Below are 20,700 nucleotides of genomic sequence, written 5' to 3'. Positions count from 1 at the left end.
AAAATTGATTCCCCAATAATCTGCACACTTTGCAACACTTGTGGCTTTACAAAACTGCATTCAAGCTCAGTTTAAAAAATAATGTGAAATAGCAGCTTGTTAGCCACTCCTACAATTTATCAGAATATTTGGACTCATTTATTTGAATTTCAGTTGCCTCTAAAAGTACGCATTAAATAAGTTTTGACTTTGCCAGTATATAGGCACCTGATAGTACACTGTGTAACATTACGCAAAACATGGATGTACAGATGAAACCAGATTTATAGAAATTGATATGTGTGAATGAATAGATAAAAAAATTTTGAAACAGTGAGACAGTCAAGGTAACTAGGTAGCTTATACATTCCACGAGATCTAAAAAGCATACCATGACATAAACTGGTCCCACAAGAGGTCTAATTTGAAACAATATTTCTCAATAACGACATTACTATGGTTTAACAGCCATGACATCAATAGAGCTGACGACTGAGTTTCTCACAAAAGAATGATAGAACTAACAAAGTCCCGGCTCAATATTAATTCCTTGAAAATGATTAGTACTTACAACTTTCATTTGTCATTGACTTAATTGTCTTCTAGAATCACATGTAACTGAAACGCAAAAATACAAATGTCCATCCCCATACCGATGAGAACTCTGCCACGTAAAGACAATGACAAATTTTATATCTGGGAATCAGTAAGTCCCAGCTGCAGTCTATCAAGTCATGTTTGCGAGACTGGTGAACAACTTAAGATACAAAATTAAACAGTTTAATAAAAAATAACTCAACTCTCCTGCACAGAGGAAAATTGTAGCTGATACACTTATCCATGCTACCCTGTAACAGTGGTGAAGTACAATGACACATCTAGTGTTGGATTAATGGCAAATATTGAAAATATTCAAAGCAGAGGAACTGTGACTGACCTTTTGCACTGCGACAAGTGGGTTCCAGAAATTTTAAAAAATATGATTCGCTATCACTTGAAGGAAACTAGGAGTTATTTTCAAAATCTTTTAACAATTTATGATGAAACTTTTTTTCTCGACTATTCCAGAAATACCCAGAAGCTCTTTCCACAGCACTGTTGTAGCGACTGTAAAGTTAGGATCAGTATAAATGAAAACGTGCATTTACTTGCAGGTGCCCAAGAGTGTTCTGTTGAGATTCCTCCAACTTTGCAGTAGGTCATGTTATTCAATGGAATGCATCTCTGTTACTGTTAATTAGTTGGTGTGGCCTGTGGTAACTAAAAATAATTATTAGAAACAACATGACATTTTCTACTCATAAAAGCAGTAAAGCAGATTTTTTCCCTAATAAAGTACAACAAGAAATCCTAATTAACATGAGACAAATTTCAGCTACTGGCAAATTCATTTTTCAGTCCTGTAAAGCCTGAGATCTTAAGAAAAACTATCATGTTCCACCCCAATCTGAATTGAATTAATGACAGAAAGTAAACAGCAGTGCCAAGTTAGAATTTTTCATCAATAAAGACATTGTCCTGAACTCCACAGGTGTATAGTCTGGATGTGCACAGTTATTCTGGATTGGTACGAGTATAGAACATCAGTTCAGATATAGGATACTATACAGGCACAAACCAGAATAGAACTTTAAATACTGTGGCATTCCCTTCGGCAAACCATGGTATATGTCCAAGGAAAAAAACCTATAAATTTATCAGGAAACATCACTTTCATTTATTCAAAATAAAACTAGAAACAAAAATTGATGAATAGCTATGACAGACAACTAGCATTAACTTACTAGAAAAAGGAAATTGAGACACAAACACACACACTTAAATGTACAAATTAGATAAGCTTCCACAGTTTCTTTTCTTTTTCTTTTTTCTTTTTTTTTAATTTCTTCAATGGAATGAAGAACAAGTAATATAATAGGATGAAAAGTAACTCCAAACTGTGGATTAACAGTGCATCAGGTGTGGGGGTGGGGTGGGGTATGGGTGTGGGCGGGGATTGGGGATGGGGTGCGAGAGGGGAGGGAGAGAGGGAAACAGGTGGGGTGGGGGTAGGGGGGGGTGTGGGGGGAGATGGCAAGCAACCGCTCACTAAAGGCCCAGGTTCAAATCCCAGAATGCCCCTTATAATAAACTTTAGGTGTCGATGCAAGCCTGGCTCATAATGAATAAATAAATAAATAGAAAAGAAGTTACAGACAAGTGTTTAATCTGAAATACTGATAACTGTTATTTGTATTTCAATATTTGTCTGTCTCCTGATAAATCAATTCCTTGCATCCTTCACCTACAATTCAGAATTTCCAGAGGATTTTTTTTCTCTAACTTACCCTGTCCTATTTTCTCATTTCAGAAATTCAGTGATCTATATTTTTAGCTTTGTGTTTCTGTTGGGTGAGTGCCAGTTGTTCCCACTTCCAATGGTTGGCAAGTACGTGTTCCTTTTCTCTCAAATTTCAGTACATGTCCTTTTCATACCAATTATTAATAAACGTTTACTTCTTATAAAATGCTGCAATACCATAGTTTTTTTTTTACACGCAACGAATTAATATACAGGGTATTCATGAGGGTCGATCAATATTCGGTGACATGACAGGCACATCCGTGGATACTTCAGAGTTATGAGCATTTTTAATCTTAGATTCCATGAAACAAGCTCCTTGCGTTCCATATTCTGAAAGGTGATAGTGGGGAGGGGGTGGGGGGGGTGGGGGGGGGGGGAGGGGAGGGGATGTAAAGTGTCCAGTAAACAAGTGGTCTTTCACAGTGGGAAGGATGAACAATTGCTCATAGCTGTTAAGGTATGCATATTATAGCCCATGTTTACCGGACATTTTTTCTAGATATGACACACACTACCACCGATCAAAACATGGAAAGCAACGAGGTTGCTATAGTCGAGATTTGTTTCACAGTATCGAAAAAGAAGAAGTGCTCGTAGTGGTTAAGGTATGCACCTTAAGGCCCATGTTTACTAGATTGTTTTGCTATGAATGATTGTTCCTGTCATATACCTGAATGTTGACCATTCCTCCTAGGACACCTTGTATATGCTGAGAGAAAATAATACCCTGGATGTGCCTCTATCTTTCCCCATTACCAAAGAGGATTAACAGATGGGAGATAAAGTTCAAAGAGGAACAGTGCACCAAAAGACTGGATAAAATCTTTTTTTAAAAAATGCTAAGTGTTATGCTTCAGGGAGGGAAAAAAAAACTGGACAAGTGTAAGTTGGACTCACACTCTGAGCATTCTTAATTATGTATGTAGATAATAACAATAGTTTCGTGTGGCTCAATGGCATGGTGTAAGTCTTTCTATTGGACGTCACTTTGGCGACTTGCACATGGCAAACCTACCCCAGCTACCCGACCGGGGAAAGAGGACTACAATTTAATGTGGAATCTAGACCACATGGTATTTCCAGCAACTCCTCACACTGTTCAGCAATGAAGGCCAGATTAAAACGAAGACTAAAAAAGAATCCACATTATGACAGAGATTCAATCCCATGACCTCTTGATTTCCAGGAACCCACCTCACTGCTACACCAATGGGCCTGATGCCTATACAGATGTTTCATCTACAGGTTTTGATGAGTGAGTATGCGAGTATCAAAATATGTGACATATATGGCCATAACTTTCAATTGCATTGACTTAGAAGCTTAAATTATTTACACCTCCAAGGGACTGTAGACCTTAGTATTTGACACAAATTTCAACTTTATACCAACACCCAATCCTGAGAAAATCTTTCAATTGCAGTGACTTAGAAGCTTAAATTTTTTACTCCACCAAGGGACCATAGATGCCAATACATGGCATAAATTTCAACTTGATACCCATACCCATCACTAAGAAAATGGGGGTTGAAGTTAGGATGAACAGACAGATGAACAGCAAGGTGATCCTATAAGGGTTCCATTTTTACTAAATGAGGTACAGAACCCTGAAAAGGACTGAGTGCAAAATACAGAAGACCTATTTTGCAAGACAAATCAATGTCAATATTATTACTTCTCACATAGGAAGAGGGTAACAACATAAAATTACAATAATATAAACTTACACACTTTCATTTTTCCCAGGAATTATCCATCAATGTAATACAAGGTGAGTCATTTTCTACTATTACGGTACACACTGTATCCTCTGTCAAATAACAAGAGGTATATTATGGAATGTAAATTTATGTATAAGTCTAACAAAATTTAAAACGTCTTTCTCCGCCACACCAACAATATCCTCAACTGTCTCATGACATACTTCAAATGTAAAACAGAGGAAATCCTATATGCATTAAACACAAACACAAGATACACATGAGTAGTTACTTATGTAAAATGTAGGATGAACCATCATTCTCAGAAACGCCTTAACAACTTGCTGAAAACCTGCCAATGCAAAATATCTGAAAATATACAGTGCATTTAGAGGGGTTTGACAAAAATATAGAAACACTGCAAGAAATGCATGTTTGAACATAAATGCAGATGCTAGCCGAAGCTGCAGATTGCAGTACTTCACCACGAACAGCACTTCTGAAATTTCCTCAATACATTGTAAGTGTCAGTCATTGTCAGAAGATTGTTTTGTGTAGATGTGAAAGCATTATTTTGGAACTAAGGGAATTCCGACATGAGGCCAAAGGAGCCGAAGTGTTCTGGGCTCTCAAGACGTGCCATATCAAAGACTTATACCACATACAGGAAAAAGCTTTGAAACATCGTCCACTGCATCACAACGTGGACGAAAGTGTGTGTTGAGTGATTGTGACGTATGGTCATCGAAGAAGCTTGTGACAAAAAATAACATGACGACAGCTCCAAAGCCACTCCGAACTGAATGTCACAATCGCGAACCTGGCCAGTACCGAAATGCGGGAGGAGCTCCATAAGCAGGCAATTGCTGAGTGAGGTGAAATTCCCATGCTACTCATCAGCGACACAAAAGCCCGTAACAGGAAAACGTAGTGCCAAAGCCATAAAACCTGGACTATGGAGCAATGGAAGAAAAGCATCTGGTCAGATGCATCTTGTTTCACACTGTTTCCAAATTCTGACTAAGTTTATGTCCCACAACGGAAATGTGGCCAGGGTTCGGTGATGATTTGGGCAGCCATATAGTAGTATTCTGTGGGCTCAATGGTTACCCTGTAAGGTTGCATTGCTGCCAGTGATTATGTGACCCTTTTTTCTGATCAGGTCCATTCCACGGTGCAAATGTTTGTTCCCCAACAGTGAAGTTGTGTTCCATGGTGACAGGGCCGCCGTTCACACAGCTCTCCTAGTCCAGGATTGGTTTTGTGAGCACAGGACTGGATTTTCACATCTCCACTAGCTAGCTGATCTCAAATCAAGCCTTTGTGGCCTACTTTGAAGAGAAGGGCAAGTGGTCACCATACACCTCCATCATTGTTAACTGAAATTGCCACTATTTTGCAAGAAGAATGGTATACGACTCCCTTAAAAACCATACATGACCTGTATTTATCCATTCTGAGATAATTGGAATATGTTTTGAGTGCCAACAGGTTTCCTATACCATATTAGGCATGGTAATGAGTTGTGTTTCTAGAATTCCCATTATTTTTCCCATCCTCTGTATTCCAACGAACATTAACGAATCCAGCTGGTGATTTGGCAGTGGAAAAATGTTACCAGCAATGAATGTGTGTGATTAACATGGTATACCATAATGAGAATCTCACAAATGTTAGCAGACATACTTAAAGACCATGTTGAAAGATTGTAGTTTCAAGTAAATTCCTAGAGATTATAATTACAAAGCACTTACACTGGAACGATCACACTGAAAATGTTTTTTTCAAAGAGGAACCAAAGCAAATATATAGATTATCTTTCATTGGCAGAATGCTCAGAAGACACAACAAACCTACTAAACAGACTGCCTACACAACACTTGTCCGTTCTATTAAGGAGTATTGCTACTTGCTGCAGGATCCTTACCAGATAGAAATAACAGAGGAGTCCAAAACAGTTCACAGAAGGGAAATTCATTTTGTATTATTGTGAAACAGGAGAGAGTGTCAAGGATATGATAAGGAAGCTGGAGTGTGAACCATTAAAACAAATTCTTTCATGAAATTGCAGTCATCAACTTTCTCCTCCAAATGCTAAAATGTTTTGTTGACTCCCACCCACACACACAGACATGACCGTATTGAAATATTTGGATGTTCGTTTTTTCTACATCCTATTCGAGAGTGAAGAGCTGAGAAATAGTCTGCCAAACAATGAAATGTGAATTGGGGAGTAGCCGTACAGAAGTCAATACTGCCTTACAGGCTTAGTCAAAATGAGATACAACATAGGTGAGTTTCTTCCACCTGTAGCAGCACCCATATAGCCTTCCACTTTATGGATCCCATAATGAAGGAGAACCATAATGAAGGACTATCAACAATATGGAACTAGTGAAGGGACACCTTAAAGAAATCTGATGAGCTGTAATAAACTAATTTAATATGCTGTGTTAATAATTATAACTGTCTTTAAATGTAACTTGTGTTTGCATGGGCTATTATGAAAACTTTAAAATTGTGTAGTAGAGCTGCTGCTTTGTCTGTTGTACTTAGCAAAGGACATGAAAGGAAGTGAGAGAGCATCATAGCCTGTCCCCCACATTATTCTATTTGCACATTAAGTAAGCTATGAAAGAAACAAAAGAAAAATTTGGAGAGCAAATTCAAGTTCAGGGAACGGAAATAAAACCTTTGAGGTATGCAAATGAGACTGTACTTCAGTGAGAGATGGCAAAGGGCTTCCAAGATCAGTTGAACAAAATGGATAGCGACTTGAAAAAGAGGTAGTAACATGAATATCAACAAAAGTATAAGAAGGATAATGGAATATAGTATAGTTAAATCAGGCAATGCTAAGGGTATTAGATTAAGAAATGAGAGCCTATAAATGGTAGATTATTTTTGTAATTTGTGCAGCAAAATAACTGAGGGAGGGGGGGGGGGGGGGAGCACTGGCAAGAGCAGGAAATGCCTTTCTGAAAGAAAGACATTTTGTAACATCGAATGTAAATGCAATTTTTTTGGAGTGTAGCCTTGTATGCAAGTGAAATGTGGACCATAAACAGTGCAGACAAGAAGATCACTTGGTTGGTCAGCTGATTCAGGGGAGGAGACAAAACAGCAAGGCCATTGGTCCCATCGGTTTAGGTAAGGATGGGGAAAGAAGTTGGCCTTACCCTTTCAAAGGAACCATCTCAGTATTTGCCTGAAATGATTTAGGGAAGTCACAGAAAACCTAAACCAGGATGGCCGAACACGGGTTTTAACCATCATCCTGACGGTGTGCTTACCACTGTGCCACATCACACGATACACAAGAAGAGACCAGAAGTTCTGAAATGTGATTCAGGAGAAAGCTGAAGATTACATGGGTAGACTGGGTAACTAATGAGGCGGTACAGAATAGAACAGGGGATAAAACAAATTCATGGCACAACTTGACCAAAAGAAGGAATCGATCAGTTGATAGCACACACATTAAGGCATCAAGGAAAGGGCAATATGGGGATGGAGGGAAGTGTATGTGTGTGGTTTCAGGTTGTAGAGGGGAAGCCGAGGCAAGAATACAGTAAATGGATGAAAGTTGCAATAGTTTTTTGGAGATGAAGAGGCTTGGTGCAGGCATAACAACAACAACAACAACAACGACAACAGTTGCTGTTCATGTACTTATACTTGCTTGTTAGTATTTACATGACTCAATCAATAAATTGGCTACTGATGAATATCTGCTATCTACATGTCATATGAATAGACATGTTTAAAATGAACATTCTTACCTGACTCCTTATGTGCAAGAAGTTCCCAAAACACAGTCTACACGATAAGACAATTTTAAATCCACGATAGACTGTAACAATATTGAAAAGGATAGTTGCTACTTACCATATAGCGAAGGTGCTGAGTCACAGATAGGCACAAAAAAAATAACTATCAGAAAGTGAGATTTTGGCCAACAAGGGCTTAATTGAAAATTGAGAAATTAGACCATTAGACCACTCACATTCCTCATGTAAACACAACTCACTCAATGTGATCACGCGTGTGCGAGTTGTGTTTTCCAGTGTGTGTGTGTGTGTGTGTGTGTGTGTGTGTGTGTGTGTGTATTTTTGACGTAGGACTTGTTGACCAAAAGCTCACTTTCCGACAATCTTCTTGTTGTACCCATTTGCGACTCAGCATCTCCGCTATATGGTGAGTAGCAACTATCCTTTTCACAGTATTGTAATAAGACAATTTGTAGAAGTTGTACGTATGGTTAGTAGCAATGTTTTAATTGGCTTTAGACTGCAGAAATTCTTAGTTTCTTACTTTACACCTGTCAGAAGCCTGCGACAGAATGTTGTACTGCACTCTGAGCCCTAAAAAAGCAGGCAAAATCAGCTTGGAATTAATTTTTGGCCTTTAGCGTGTCTTTAAAAACCGTGTTCCACCAATAACTAATTTTTATTACTGGTCAAAAATTTCATGAAGGGTAGATGTATGGGGATGCGATGTAAGATTCTAAACAAATTAATAGCAATATATATTTTGAAATGTAGTGGAATTAATCATTGTCAAGGACTACACTAAAATGTAAGAATGTATTAAAAACTTATTGCTGTACAGACTTGAAATACGTAAAAGGTACTAGAACTGGTAAAAAATGATACTACTAGCTTCAGAGATCTGTGTAACCTATTCTATATATATGAGTGACATGTAACACCTATGTGATGTACCAGTAGGTAAAGAGAGGGTGTTAAGAAATAAAACTACTAATTTGGCCTCACAAGAACACTGCTTTTTACTGCCAATTAAAACTGAAACTCTTAATGTTATACTACTATTCACAATTAAATAGCTGTGAATGGTGCCCATGCCAAAGCAAATGTCACTACTAATACGAAATATCTGTTCCGGATGAGGCAATAGTAAGTAACAGAGTGTCTCGGCATAGCTTATGGTGATCTTCCTCCTATGGTAGCTACTTCTCTAGCAGTTCCTACATATCTGATGATCATTCAGCAGCATAAAGAAGTCAAAACATTCCAAATATCAGTGCTGCTTGCCACCTTCAGATTTTCTAAAGGATATAAATTATGGAGGTATGTTCCATTTTTGAACTGAATGAATGTTTTTGTGAAAAACAAACTGCCTTTCATTTAGTTGCAAAGACATCTGAAGCAACCAAGGAATGGCAGAAAATGGAAAAAATGACACATATAAATTATTTGAAAACTGAAATGAAAGTATCCGAATTCAAGTGGTACACATTTTATGACTAACAGTGCAGCAACTACAGACCTGTTGAAAAACTGTAGGATGACTTAGTAGAGCTACATGAAACTTTTAAATTCATCACATCTAGCTCTGTAAAGTTGTCATTCAGGATTATTCCTCTCTTGCAGACAGGCACAAAGGAAGATTAATGAGATTAGGGTCTCCTGTACCGTCAACATGTTTTTAAATAATGATACACATTTTTGTAAGTGGGCAGCTCTGAAATTTGCATTTTGTTATATATCACAGTGACTTCTCAGATATTTGCTCAGAGCAAAAACCCTAGAGTATGAGAAAAGAAAGTGGCACAACAAAGAATATAACTGTAGATGACTCTTTTTTAGAATCTACACTTCATTTGCTCCAATAGCAACTGTCACGAATTTTCAGTAACCCCTCCCCCTCCACATACACATCATGATCCTTTCAAAATATAAAAACAAATTCTTTTGGAAAAGAGTGAGTATTTTCATCTGTGGTTAATATCCATAAATGTTTTTATCAACGGTGCAATTAGAGCAAATATAAAAAGATACTTCTGTAGTTGCATTCTATAGCTAGCAGCAAAAGGAATAAAACAATGTAGCACAAAGCAGTATAACACCTAACACTTAATTTTTTTTACAAAAAGAAGACAAAAACAAGACTCGAAGACGAATGAATATTAGACCCCCCTCCCTCCCCCCAGTCGATGGTACACCAATAAATGACCAGACAAATATTAGGGACCAAACATTATTTATTAAATAAATTTTTTTAATGTAAAAAAAACTTTTAATGCCTTCATCACAATTTTCGTTGACACACAGTATAGTAGCTAGTTTTGGTAACTATCTACAACCATCTTCAGATCTCTAAACAAATGGAGGAAAACCAGACTAACAAAATTTTGAACAATCAAGTAAGATATAAAAAAACTTTATAAAAGGTGACCAAAAATTATAATGGGGAGCCAATTCTAATAAGAAGGGTGAACATTTAACAAATCCATGTAACAGTGTAAAAGAAAATATGTTCAAGCTCTTAACATAACACACAATTCACAACATAAAAAAAGGTTGTGAATATGCACTGGAAAGTGTCATTAGCTGTAGCCACTCGATGTCGTACATTTGTAAATACCAAAACAATGACAGTATGTAGTTTAAAAACATCACCGTGATCAAGCCAGGTTGTAGACTCGCTGAAAGAATTTTATAACAGAAATCTTAATACAGCATCCCTGCCTTGTAATTTTAACTTCATACCTTTATTACCTATATTGTTTTAAATACATACTGTCATTACCTTGGCATTTATGAATGCAAGACGTTGGATGACTACAGTTAATGATGCTTTCCAATGCATATTCATAGCTTCTTTTTTACATTTTGAATGGTATGTTATCTTATTAGCATTACCATACTTTGTACTGCTTTGTTAAAGGGATCTGCCAATTGATCACTTTTAGTATTAGGATTGTTTCCCCATTACATTCTTTGCTCACCTTTACAACTTACTTGTACAAAATTTTCTTAGGCTTCTTCTTTCCTCAATTTGTTTACAGGTCTGAAGATAGTTGCAGGTAGCAACTGGAGCCAGTTATCAAACTTTAACAAGAACAGGAAAATTGCAGTCAAGGCAGCAAACAATTTTTATTTAAAAACATTTATTTAATAAACTACATTAACAGTGCTACATCCTCCATCACAAGGTCTGGCTTCACTAAAATGTTATTTAAACCAACAAAACATATAGTAGATAAATAGAAACTCATCTAGGTATTATTATAAAATCAGTATCACATAAACCAGGCAACATATCCACCCACAATCAGCCACCACAGTACCATAGTAAAGTAATAACGAGACACAGACTAAGTGGATCTATACGTCAAGAAAACAAAAATACATTCCATGTCAGTGAAATATGGGGTACTAAAACACCTTTGTGTAGAAGAACATTAGAAATGATGTGGGGAAACAAAAAAATATGACAAACTAATCTTGGCAAACAAATTTATAACAGAAACCATATTGATACAGTGATCACTGAAGATGCTTTAAAATATGACAGAGTACAAGCTTGGAATGGACAAGGACAGGGAAGAAAATGCACTTAAAACTTTTCGAAAAAGCTATCTAGGGATCTCTCTTAGCTGATGCAAGCAAACTTTGAGGACCTAAATCTTTTATGTACAACTCTGTCCTAGAACACTGCCTTTAATAGAATATTTAAACCCTTCTGAAGAGATTTAAAACCTGAAAATTATGATAACATTGTCATCAATGGTGACTTGCAAAACATGTTGATCATGGAGCATTAACAACAATCCAGAATCACTTGTTTTGCAGGAATTAATGAAACTGAAGAAAAGCAACAAAATTTTTGATATTCTGAATTACAGAAAAAGGTAAGGCACTGGGTGCATATGGTAGATGACAAATGGAATACACATGTGTAACATTCATGTGAAGAAAGTAAGTTGAGTGAAAATGCAAGTGAATAAAGGTAGTAAATATCTACTATCTATATACTAGGTCAGAAGTGATACAAAAATATATGTATACACATACCTAATACAAAAGTTCACAATCATTAACTTTCAGAATTTTGAAATACTGGCCAGGTGGGTTGGTTTTCCACTTGCCCTGTCCTGTCTCCCTTGAACCTTGTTAAAGTTCCAGGGCCTCCAAACCATTATATCTTTTTCTAGCAAAATGAATTTTGGATCAAAGTAACATTGGAGCTTAACACCTCACTACTGATGAGGTAGTCAAAAACAGAGTTCACACACAGATAGAATAATGATAAAGGAAACCAGTTATAAGTTTTACAAGAAACCACCACTGCAATCACATTTATATGAGATTTAAAACTTTACGGGAAGTTAATTCTGGATGATTGGACAAGGATTTGAACACTGCTGCAACTGAAAAAAAGACTCCAGTATTAAAAAGAATTCGGGGTTTGAAACCTAGTAACCAGTAAGCACTTTTAAGTCTATCAATCTATGCTGCATAGTATTTAGACAACTTTCTATCATCATTCATAATTACAGTAAGTTACTTATATGTGAGGTGTTATTTCTGTTTCTACATTATGAACAAAACCTACATGTATACTTCACCCTGAAATGATTTCCTGTGCCTGCGTACTTCATTTCTGAATAGGACTATCACACTTCTGGTTAAGAAGTTTTTATTGGTTGCAACCTGTGATCACTTTTTACTGTCAGCCCAGTTTTGAATTATTATTATTTACATGGCTGCATGTTCAGAGACCGTGAATAGTTACAATTCAAAGAAAACAGCCCTCGTTAAAAATAGTGACCGAGGGCTGTTTTCTTTCAATTGCCAGTTCTGAATCTTATTTTGTCAATCAAAGTTCTATTATTCACACTCAATTTATAGAGTTAAACACTACTCAGCCTTTTATAGCATAGTAATGAAATTACCATCCACTTTTGTTCTACTGAGTACTGTACACTTCTTCAACAGAAGTTTCAAAGAGTTTGAAATTGTGCCCTCTCACTCAATGATTGCTACAGCTACTGAGACAAAAATATTTACAATCATATATTGGAGTGACAAAGATCATGAGACATTGCACCATAAAAAAAACAGCCTGTCAACACTTTTTTCTTTTCCTTACTGGATAATTATTTTAGCAACAGCTTGTTTTCTTGAAGAATTTTTCTATTTTTGTAATGATGAAGAAATTCAGTTGACACACTCTTACATAATTTGTTTTGATAACAATGTACGTTTTTATTACTTTATGCAAAATTTGAACTGTGTGTTCTCTTTGCCTTTGTGGACAAAATTCATAGCATGGAAACTACCTAGGCCAATATGAAAGTAACAGAACTATAAACCTTTTGCCACAATCAGGGGTGGTTTAATGACAGGCTCCTGTGAGTCAATGCGTACTTTAAGCCAACGATAGAAATACTGACTAGACTGTATATAAAATTTCTGCAACTGCTGCATGACTTCAGGATGCCACTAATAAACTGTACAATTAACAGTTAAAATTTTAGACTGTTACATTAACCACAGGTGTGCACAGCATAGCATCCCATACACACAAGATAAATTTGAATGAAAATGGTTGTCAATACACAGGATTCCATGAAACATAACATAGACGAACATCACTAATATGTGAAAGCCTACTGGGCAATTTGTAGCCTCTTACATCATAAAGAGGGAAGAGAAATGAAGGGATAAATGCTGATTCATTCAAAAAGAATCAGTGTTTACACTACAGTAAAAATTTAGGTTCAATGATGCTGTGTAACAAAGAAAATTGTATACACATACAACATAGCAGATAATTTTCACAGTACAATGACAATATTCCTAAGCAACTTATATCTGTTACAGTAGGCCCTATTTGTGTCACAGTCAATAATATTACAGTAGCATGAATAGTCACAGCACTGTTTAAATCTCTAACAAACAAAAACCATCTGCATTAATCTTCTCCAGAATGTGTTGGAATTTATGAGGTCAGTCCCATGACTGACACAGTAAAATGTTTCTGTTTAGGCCAACATGACAAACATCTTCATCCAGAAAATAAGAACATTCAATGTAAGATACAAACTTTAGAAATATAGAAATTATATGGATGTGATCACAAAACAGGTCTTAAGCACTTATGCCTAATCTCAAATGCTATTTTCATTCTCATAAAAAACAAAACTTAGCACAAACTAACAAGCAACGGCAGAAGAAAATGCAGCAGAATAGAAAAATAAAAGGAGCTTACCTTTCTTGGTCCTCAACTGGGGCAATGGCAGTCTGCTTCTCCTCGGCATTTTTTCCAATCTCATGGGACTCAGTTTTGGCAGCATTCATTTCTGGCTGGGAAATTTGGTTTTCAGCAGGATTACTGACAATACCAATCACTGTACCTGAGTTTGGATCCACCACATTTGGTAAATTTGAAGCCACACTTATATTTGTTGCACCAACACCACTTGCAGAGACTTGATGTTGCAGCACTGGATTAACTGGAGTCCTAGCAGTTGTGACAGTGACAGGTTGTGGATTTGCATACGATTGCACTGGTGTAGCACTATTTGAATACATCTGCTGTGCTGGTCCAGTAATAGTGGACATAGGAACAGATGTTTGCACAGGAATCATAGGCTGCTGCCCCATAACACTGGCTGGCTGCTGTCCCTGCTGCTGCTGTGGTGGAGGTGGTTGCTGAGGCAGTGGCTGCTGCTGCTGTGACGTTGGTTGCTGAGGCGGCTGCTGTTGTTGCGGCTGCTGTATGCTATGCACTTGTTGCTGCACAGGTTGCAAATTTGAGCTGTGTACTGGTGGCTGTTGCTGTGGAGTTATTTGCTGATTAATAATTTGCTGCTGGTGGATCTGAGGAATGTGTTGCTGATTAGGTGGCATCTGTTGCTGTTGCACTGGTACTTGTGGCTGTAATGGTATTTGCTGTTGTGGCTGCAGCTGAGGCTGCGGCGAGACAGGAATATGCTGTTGTACTTGATCCTGTGATGGTGGGATTTGTGAATTCACTATCTGAATCGGTGGAAGATGTGCCTTCTGTGAAATCACTGGAGCAGACATTGGAACACTGTTTGATACTTGCTGTGTAGCAGACGGCTGAGATAAAGGAATGGTTTGTGGCTGTTGCTGACCTTGAACTGGCACTTTCGTCTGACTGGCAGCTGAAGTCTGGATGATACTTGGCTGTGACACAACTGACGGAGGCTGTGAAACAACATTAACTCCTTGCTGAACTTGGCCCATTGTGATTACTCCTTGCTGAGTGGCCTGAGCAGACACACCTTGTGGAGGTGGGGTATAATAAGTGGCTTGCATTTGCTGCTGCTGCTGTTGTTGTGGTGGTTGTTGCTGAACTATTATCTGTTGTGGAAGACCTTGTTGAACAGTTATCAAGCCAGTAGGAACCTGCTGTTGCTGCTGCACTGGTTGTGTAGGTGGTGGTATGTATGCTGCTTGTGAAATCTGCTGCTGCGAAGAGGCTGGTGGCAGGGACTGATGGTACATTTGCTGATTTGCAGTTATATTTGGAGGCTGGTGCACCTGTTGTCCTGCTGGCAAGTTCTGCTGCTGATGAATATATTGGGAATTGGCAGTAGACATTACCTGTTGAAACTGTTGTGGAGGTAAACTCTGGTGCTGAGCAGACTGTTGATGTTGACCAGGTATTACATTATGCTGCATAGGGACCTGTGACATGCTCTGGGTGTGATGCATGGGAACATTCTGGGCTGGTACCTGTGCTGGATGCTGTTGTTGTAGCTGTTGTTGAGCTATCACTGACATCTGATGCTGCAACATCGGTGGCTGTTGCTGTGGCTGTTGTTGCTGCAAATTTTGCTGTGGAACCTGTGTAATAAGTGTGTTATTTTGCTGACTTGTTGCCACATACGGCTGTTGCAGTGTTTGTCCAGGAGAAAGAGAGATGTTTACACTCTGGCCTGGTGTAAAGTTCCCAGTAGTTCCTTGTTGTGTCATATAACCAGCTGGTGGCGGCGGCTGCTGCTGCTGCTCGTTAACAAATACAGATTTCGAAGAATCCTGGTTTGTTATACCTTGACTGTCTATGCTGCGAACAATGAGACCATCTGTAATCACAACTCCACTATCAGTTCCATACTTTACAGAGCTGGTATTTGTTTCACCATCCACATTTTTAACAACGTTTATGATAGCCTGTTGCGAATTTTGTTGATTCTGCGACATCGTATGGTCCAAATAATCCATACACATCCACCTGCCCCTCTTAAAGGGTACAGTGCTTTCAATTTTAACCACCTTAAAACGTTCGTTCCTACTAGCTGGAGCGTGGACGTCCCTCATTTCTGTTTCTTGCTTATTTACACTATTGGAATTGCTGACAGCAATTGTGGAATCAGTGGCACCTGCCTTTACGTCACCTGTTGTATTAGCAGCGGCGTTAGATGCTGGTACACTACCGTTATTAGAAGTTGCACTGCCGGCTTCGTTAGCGACAATAGCAAGTCCGTATTGTGAACTTGTAGGAATAACAGGAGCCGATCCCAAAGATGCTGCAGTGGCGTTGAAAAATACGTCTTCTTTGGAAAAGGTGTCTTCCGAAAAACTTGGAGTTTCGTTTTCTATGTCAGTGATTCTGGAATTATCTACGACGTCGGACGTGTCATCCGTGTGAGATTCATCCAAATCGTCAGCTGAATCTTCGCCTCCGTCTGCACTTATACTAGGCAAAACTGTGACACTCGTTATTTGAAACGCTGGTGTTTTCTTTCTCTGACTCGGTGTTGTGACAGGGGATGCTGCTGATGTGGTTAGATTTTTATCGACGTCACTGTTGATACGTGTCAACACGCTGTTAACTTTTGTTTTCTCACCTGCCTTTGGCGATTTTTGACTTAAATTATCAGCCATGTTAGGCTGTCGAAAACGGGCCACCTCCCGAACACAGTGAGATTTGAGGAGTTGTACTCCTCAAACCGTCATCTACACCAATAAACACAAGGAAAACCATAATCCATGACACTTAAAAGTCGGGCCACGGGAAACATAAGCTCCAAAATCAATGTTTATACGAACAAAAAATACCGACAAGTCACACACTTCATAACACACTGCAACAGACCCGATTCAACATGGCCCCTATCCACAGCGAACCATGGGTAGGGTTGTACAAAATAACAGGCGTCGATAATAGCTACGCTATCGAGAGGAACGGCAGCGATAATCGATACCCACGTTCCGGTGTCTGCAGCTGCGACAGTCGCTTTTCGGTCGTCACTTGTCCTCAACAGCTTCGATAGACTGGAAACACCGTGTATTGCAATTGCGCGATATTAAAAAATTTCACGCCATGTAAACAAACTTTCTTTATCTGTGTGAGGTATGACTGTGTGTGTGTGTGTGTGTGTGTGTGTGTGTGTGCGCAATAGAAAAGGAGAGAGACTGGAAACCGAAGTCAATGTGAACAGGTACATATCTACGATTAAAGCGGAAATACGCGAATCTGTTTCCTTGACATGAATGCAAAAAAAGTGTCATTCTTTTCACAGTATATGTTACACGTTATGACAATGCTCACCCGTTCGTTCTTTGTGTTCCTTATTAACACAGGAGAAAACAGGATTGCGCTATACGTTAGGCTGCCTTTCTTTGAGCACAAACGTATGCTAAGGCACAAGAAAATGGACTTTGGCGCAACGGAGACGTCAAAATCATTTTGTATTCAGCTACATTTAGTTTAGTACAGAAATTTCGTTTACTGTTCATGCTGCTTTTGTAACACAGTTTTCGAGTTTCCTGCCTCCTACATAAAACAAAATATCAAAAACCATGTGAACTGACACTGTGATTTCATGCTTTAACTCTTTCATAAATTGTTCAAATGTTGAAGGACTGGCTCAGTGTTTTACTCATTGGTCAAATTAGCATATAATTTACAAATGAGCGTGTTTTGCTCTGTGGATATTCTCATGATCTGTTCTTCACAAGGTAGGGAATCAATTTACTGTACAAAATTTCCTAAGGCCTGGCACTTGCACCGAGTGAGGTGGCGCAGTCTTTTTAGAACTCTGGACTCGCATTCGGGAGGACGATGGTTCAAACCCGCGTACAGCCACCCAGATTTAGGTTTTTCGTGATTTCCCTAAATAGCTGCAAACAAATGCCGCGATGGTTCCTTTGAAAGAGCACGACCCGTTTCCCTCCCCATCCTCGACACAATCCGAGCTTGTGCTCCGTCTCTACAGACCTCGACGTCGACGGGACGTTAAACCCACTCTTCCTTCCTTCCTGGAAGTTGCAGTTGTCATCACTACAAGCGACCGATGATCTATCGGTGACTGTGTTTAATTGCTAAATTGCTTTAACGCTTAAGCCCTACATTATTTTTATCTACTCATTTTTTTACGCTTCTGCTCCACATCATTTTTAACTAATTTTTACCGTTTCAAGGGGTTGACATCAGCAAAAGTATTCAATTGACATACGTCCTAAACTAAGTAACGGCCTCTAACAAGTTTTAAATTTACTTGCTTACCGATACATCTATGGAAGGTGACAGAACCGGAAGCAATTCTGGAACGTCACTTTCGTACAAGACAGTCGAAGAACGTGTGGACAACATATGTACGAAATGCACGTAACAATGGTCACTTGTGCTTTTTTTGCATTTTGCTAATTTTGACTCAAGGGCAAGTAATTTTTGAGCAAAATGATGAAAACCTCGTCTGGCAGACGCCTGAAGACGGGCGCCATCTATCCGGCGAAAACTTACCAAGTTTCAAGATCCAGTATTACCTTAGTAATTTACGAATATTCTACAGCCTTCTATGTGTGATCACCGTAGTGGTTGGGAAGACAAAATTACAAAGCTCATAGAGCCAATGAAACGATCACTCTTCCAGTGCTCGATGCGCAAACGAAACCGGAGAAAATGAATGAATTAAACTGAATAAATGTATACCTGTTGTTGTTGTAGCCTAGTTTGACAGTTCGTCACTCTAGGCGTGTTCATCTCCTTACAGCTACAGTAGCGTGCATCGTATTCAAGTTGGACATCAAACCTAAACCACTGCGGCATTTGCACTAACTATTCATACACACCAATCACTGCCATTTATGTTGACCATGTTACGTTCAAAAAATATCCAAGAGTCGGCCGTAATATCAAAGCCTAAAACTCAGAATTTGTTGTTTGGTACTTATCACTAAACCTCCAGATTTCAGACACTCAGATCGGTACCAAACGTTGTGTGTCGATAGAGTACCAACCAAAACACCGATTTAGTTCGTGCTGTGTGCTGTCGTCCAGTAGAACATGCGTAAACGGTAATTAAAAGTAAGACCAGAACTACGGATTGTAGGAAACGTGGTAGGTCAGTTGGTAGAGCTTCAGATTAACGACTGAAGGTCGCGAGTTCGAAGCCCATGCGGTCTTAGGCGCCTTGTCACGGTTCGCGCGGCTGCTCCCGTCGGAGGTTCGAGTCCTCCCTCGGACATGGGTGTGTGTTGTCTTTTGTGTTAGTTTAAGTTAGGTTAAGTAGGTGTAAGCTTAGGGACCGATGACATCAGCAGTTTGGTCACGTAGGACTTACCACAAATTTCCATTTTTTTTTCGAAACCCAGTGAAGGCGACTTTTCCTTTTCGAGCAGCCTACGCATGAAATTGTTATATGGGAGAACATTATTTCGACATATAAAAGGATGTTTTGGAGTTTGTAGCAATGTTCTTTTGGCAGTCTGCTTTCGCTTCATAAGTTGAAAGTAGTAAATCTATAGCGTACATTTGAATAGATAACACCACACCTATCTATACAAATGTACTCTATAGGTTTACTACTTTCAGCTAACGAAGCGAAAGCAGACTGCCGAAAGAACATTTCTACAAACTTCGAAACGTCCTTTTACAAGTCAGAAAATGTTCTCCCATATAGCAATTTCATGCGTAAACAGTTAAAAAAATCGCCTTCAGTGGTTTTCGAATCGGGACTTCATTGCGATTATCTGACACTCTAACGAGTGACTTACCAGGTATCTTGTCGTTTACACCTCACAGATGCATGTTCCCTGTAATCCGCAGTTCTGGTGTTACTTTTATTCACCGTTTACGTATGTTCTACCGGACGACAGCACACAGCACAACCCAAATTGGTGTTTTGGCTGATACTCTATCGACACACAACGTTTGGTGCCGACCTGAGTGTCTGACATCTGGAGGTTTGGGTGTTAGCCTCCAGGTCATCAAACTGAGATCTATTGCCTTTTTCGGAAACAAACCACAAAGTAAATGCTTCAGCTAAAGCTAATCTTCGTTTACCAGAGAAAATATTTAAAAAGCTTCGGTCGGTATTGCTGTTCCGGTTCTAATGAGACAGCTCTGCACGAACCAGAGAGAAAGAGAGAGAGAGAGGGGGGGGGGGGGGGGAGAGAGACAGACAGACAGAGAGAGAGAGACTAGCGACAGGAAAAAAAGTAATTTCCGTCTCTAATTCTGTTTTAAGATGCGATACTGCTGTAAAAACGAATTAGAGTCAATTTATATCAATGGATTGTGATTTTGGGACAATTTTAGTTCAAATTTCGCTGATTTGATTCCCAGAAACCTGCTAATATTTTCTGGGCATTATCTCAGACGAATAAGGAAAAGCAGATCTACCAGCTCGGATAATTCGGGACTGAAATCCAGGAAAGTAGTTGGACTTATAAGGAATATCATTATAGCTCTGTGTCTCTGCCCAGATTCACTTTTTTCAAAGACACTTGCTGTAGAGTATGCAGTACAGTCAGCCACACAGCCAACAAACCAAAGTGGAGCCGCTGCCCCCCAAACAATCAGCGCAGAAATGTCAAACCAGATAACAGAGACCGCAACAGTCGCTCGTGTACTCACTAAACCTGTTAAAGTTTCCATGATAGATACTGCCTA

At 38.9% G+C, this 20,700-nt stretch overlaps 1 protein-coding gene across 1 annotated transcript in view; it reads right to left on the bottom strand.

Annotated features, from left to right (window-relative positions):
* The window catches only part of LOC124619110 (mediator of RNA polymerase II transcription subunit 15-like), a 525,235-nt gene extending 508,326 nt beyond the window's left edge, over nt 1-16,909 (bottom strand). The window contains exon 1 of the mRNA XM_047145402.1: nt 14,044-16,909. Within this exon, the coding sequence (XP_047001358.1) occupies nt 14,044-16,688 (2,645 nt within the window). The 5' untranslated portion in view covers nt 16,689-16,909. The remainder of the gene's footprint in view (nt 1-14,043) is intronic.
* Nucleotides 16,910-20,700: the final 3,791 nt, after the last annotated feature.

This window comes from Schistocerca americana, chromosome 1 (genome assembly GCF_021461395.2).
Source record: "Schistocerca americana isolate TAMUIC-IGC-003095 chromosome 1, iqSchAmer2.1, whole genome shotgun sequence".
In the NCBI taxonomy this organism is placed as follows: domain Eukaryota; kingdom Metazoa; phylum Arthropoda; class Insecta; order Orthoptera; family Acrididae; genus Schistocerca; species Schistocerca americana.
This window is presented reverse-complemented; position numbering and strand designations above follow the sequence as displayed.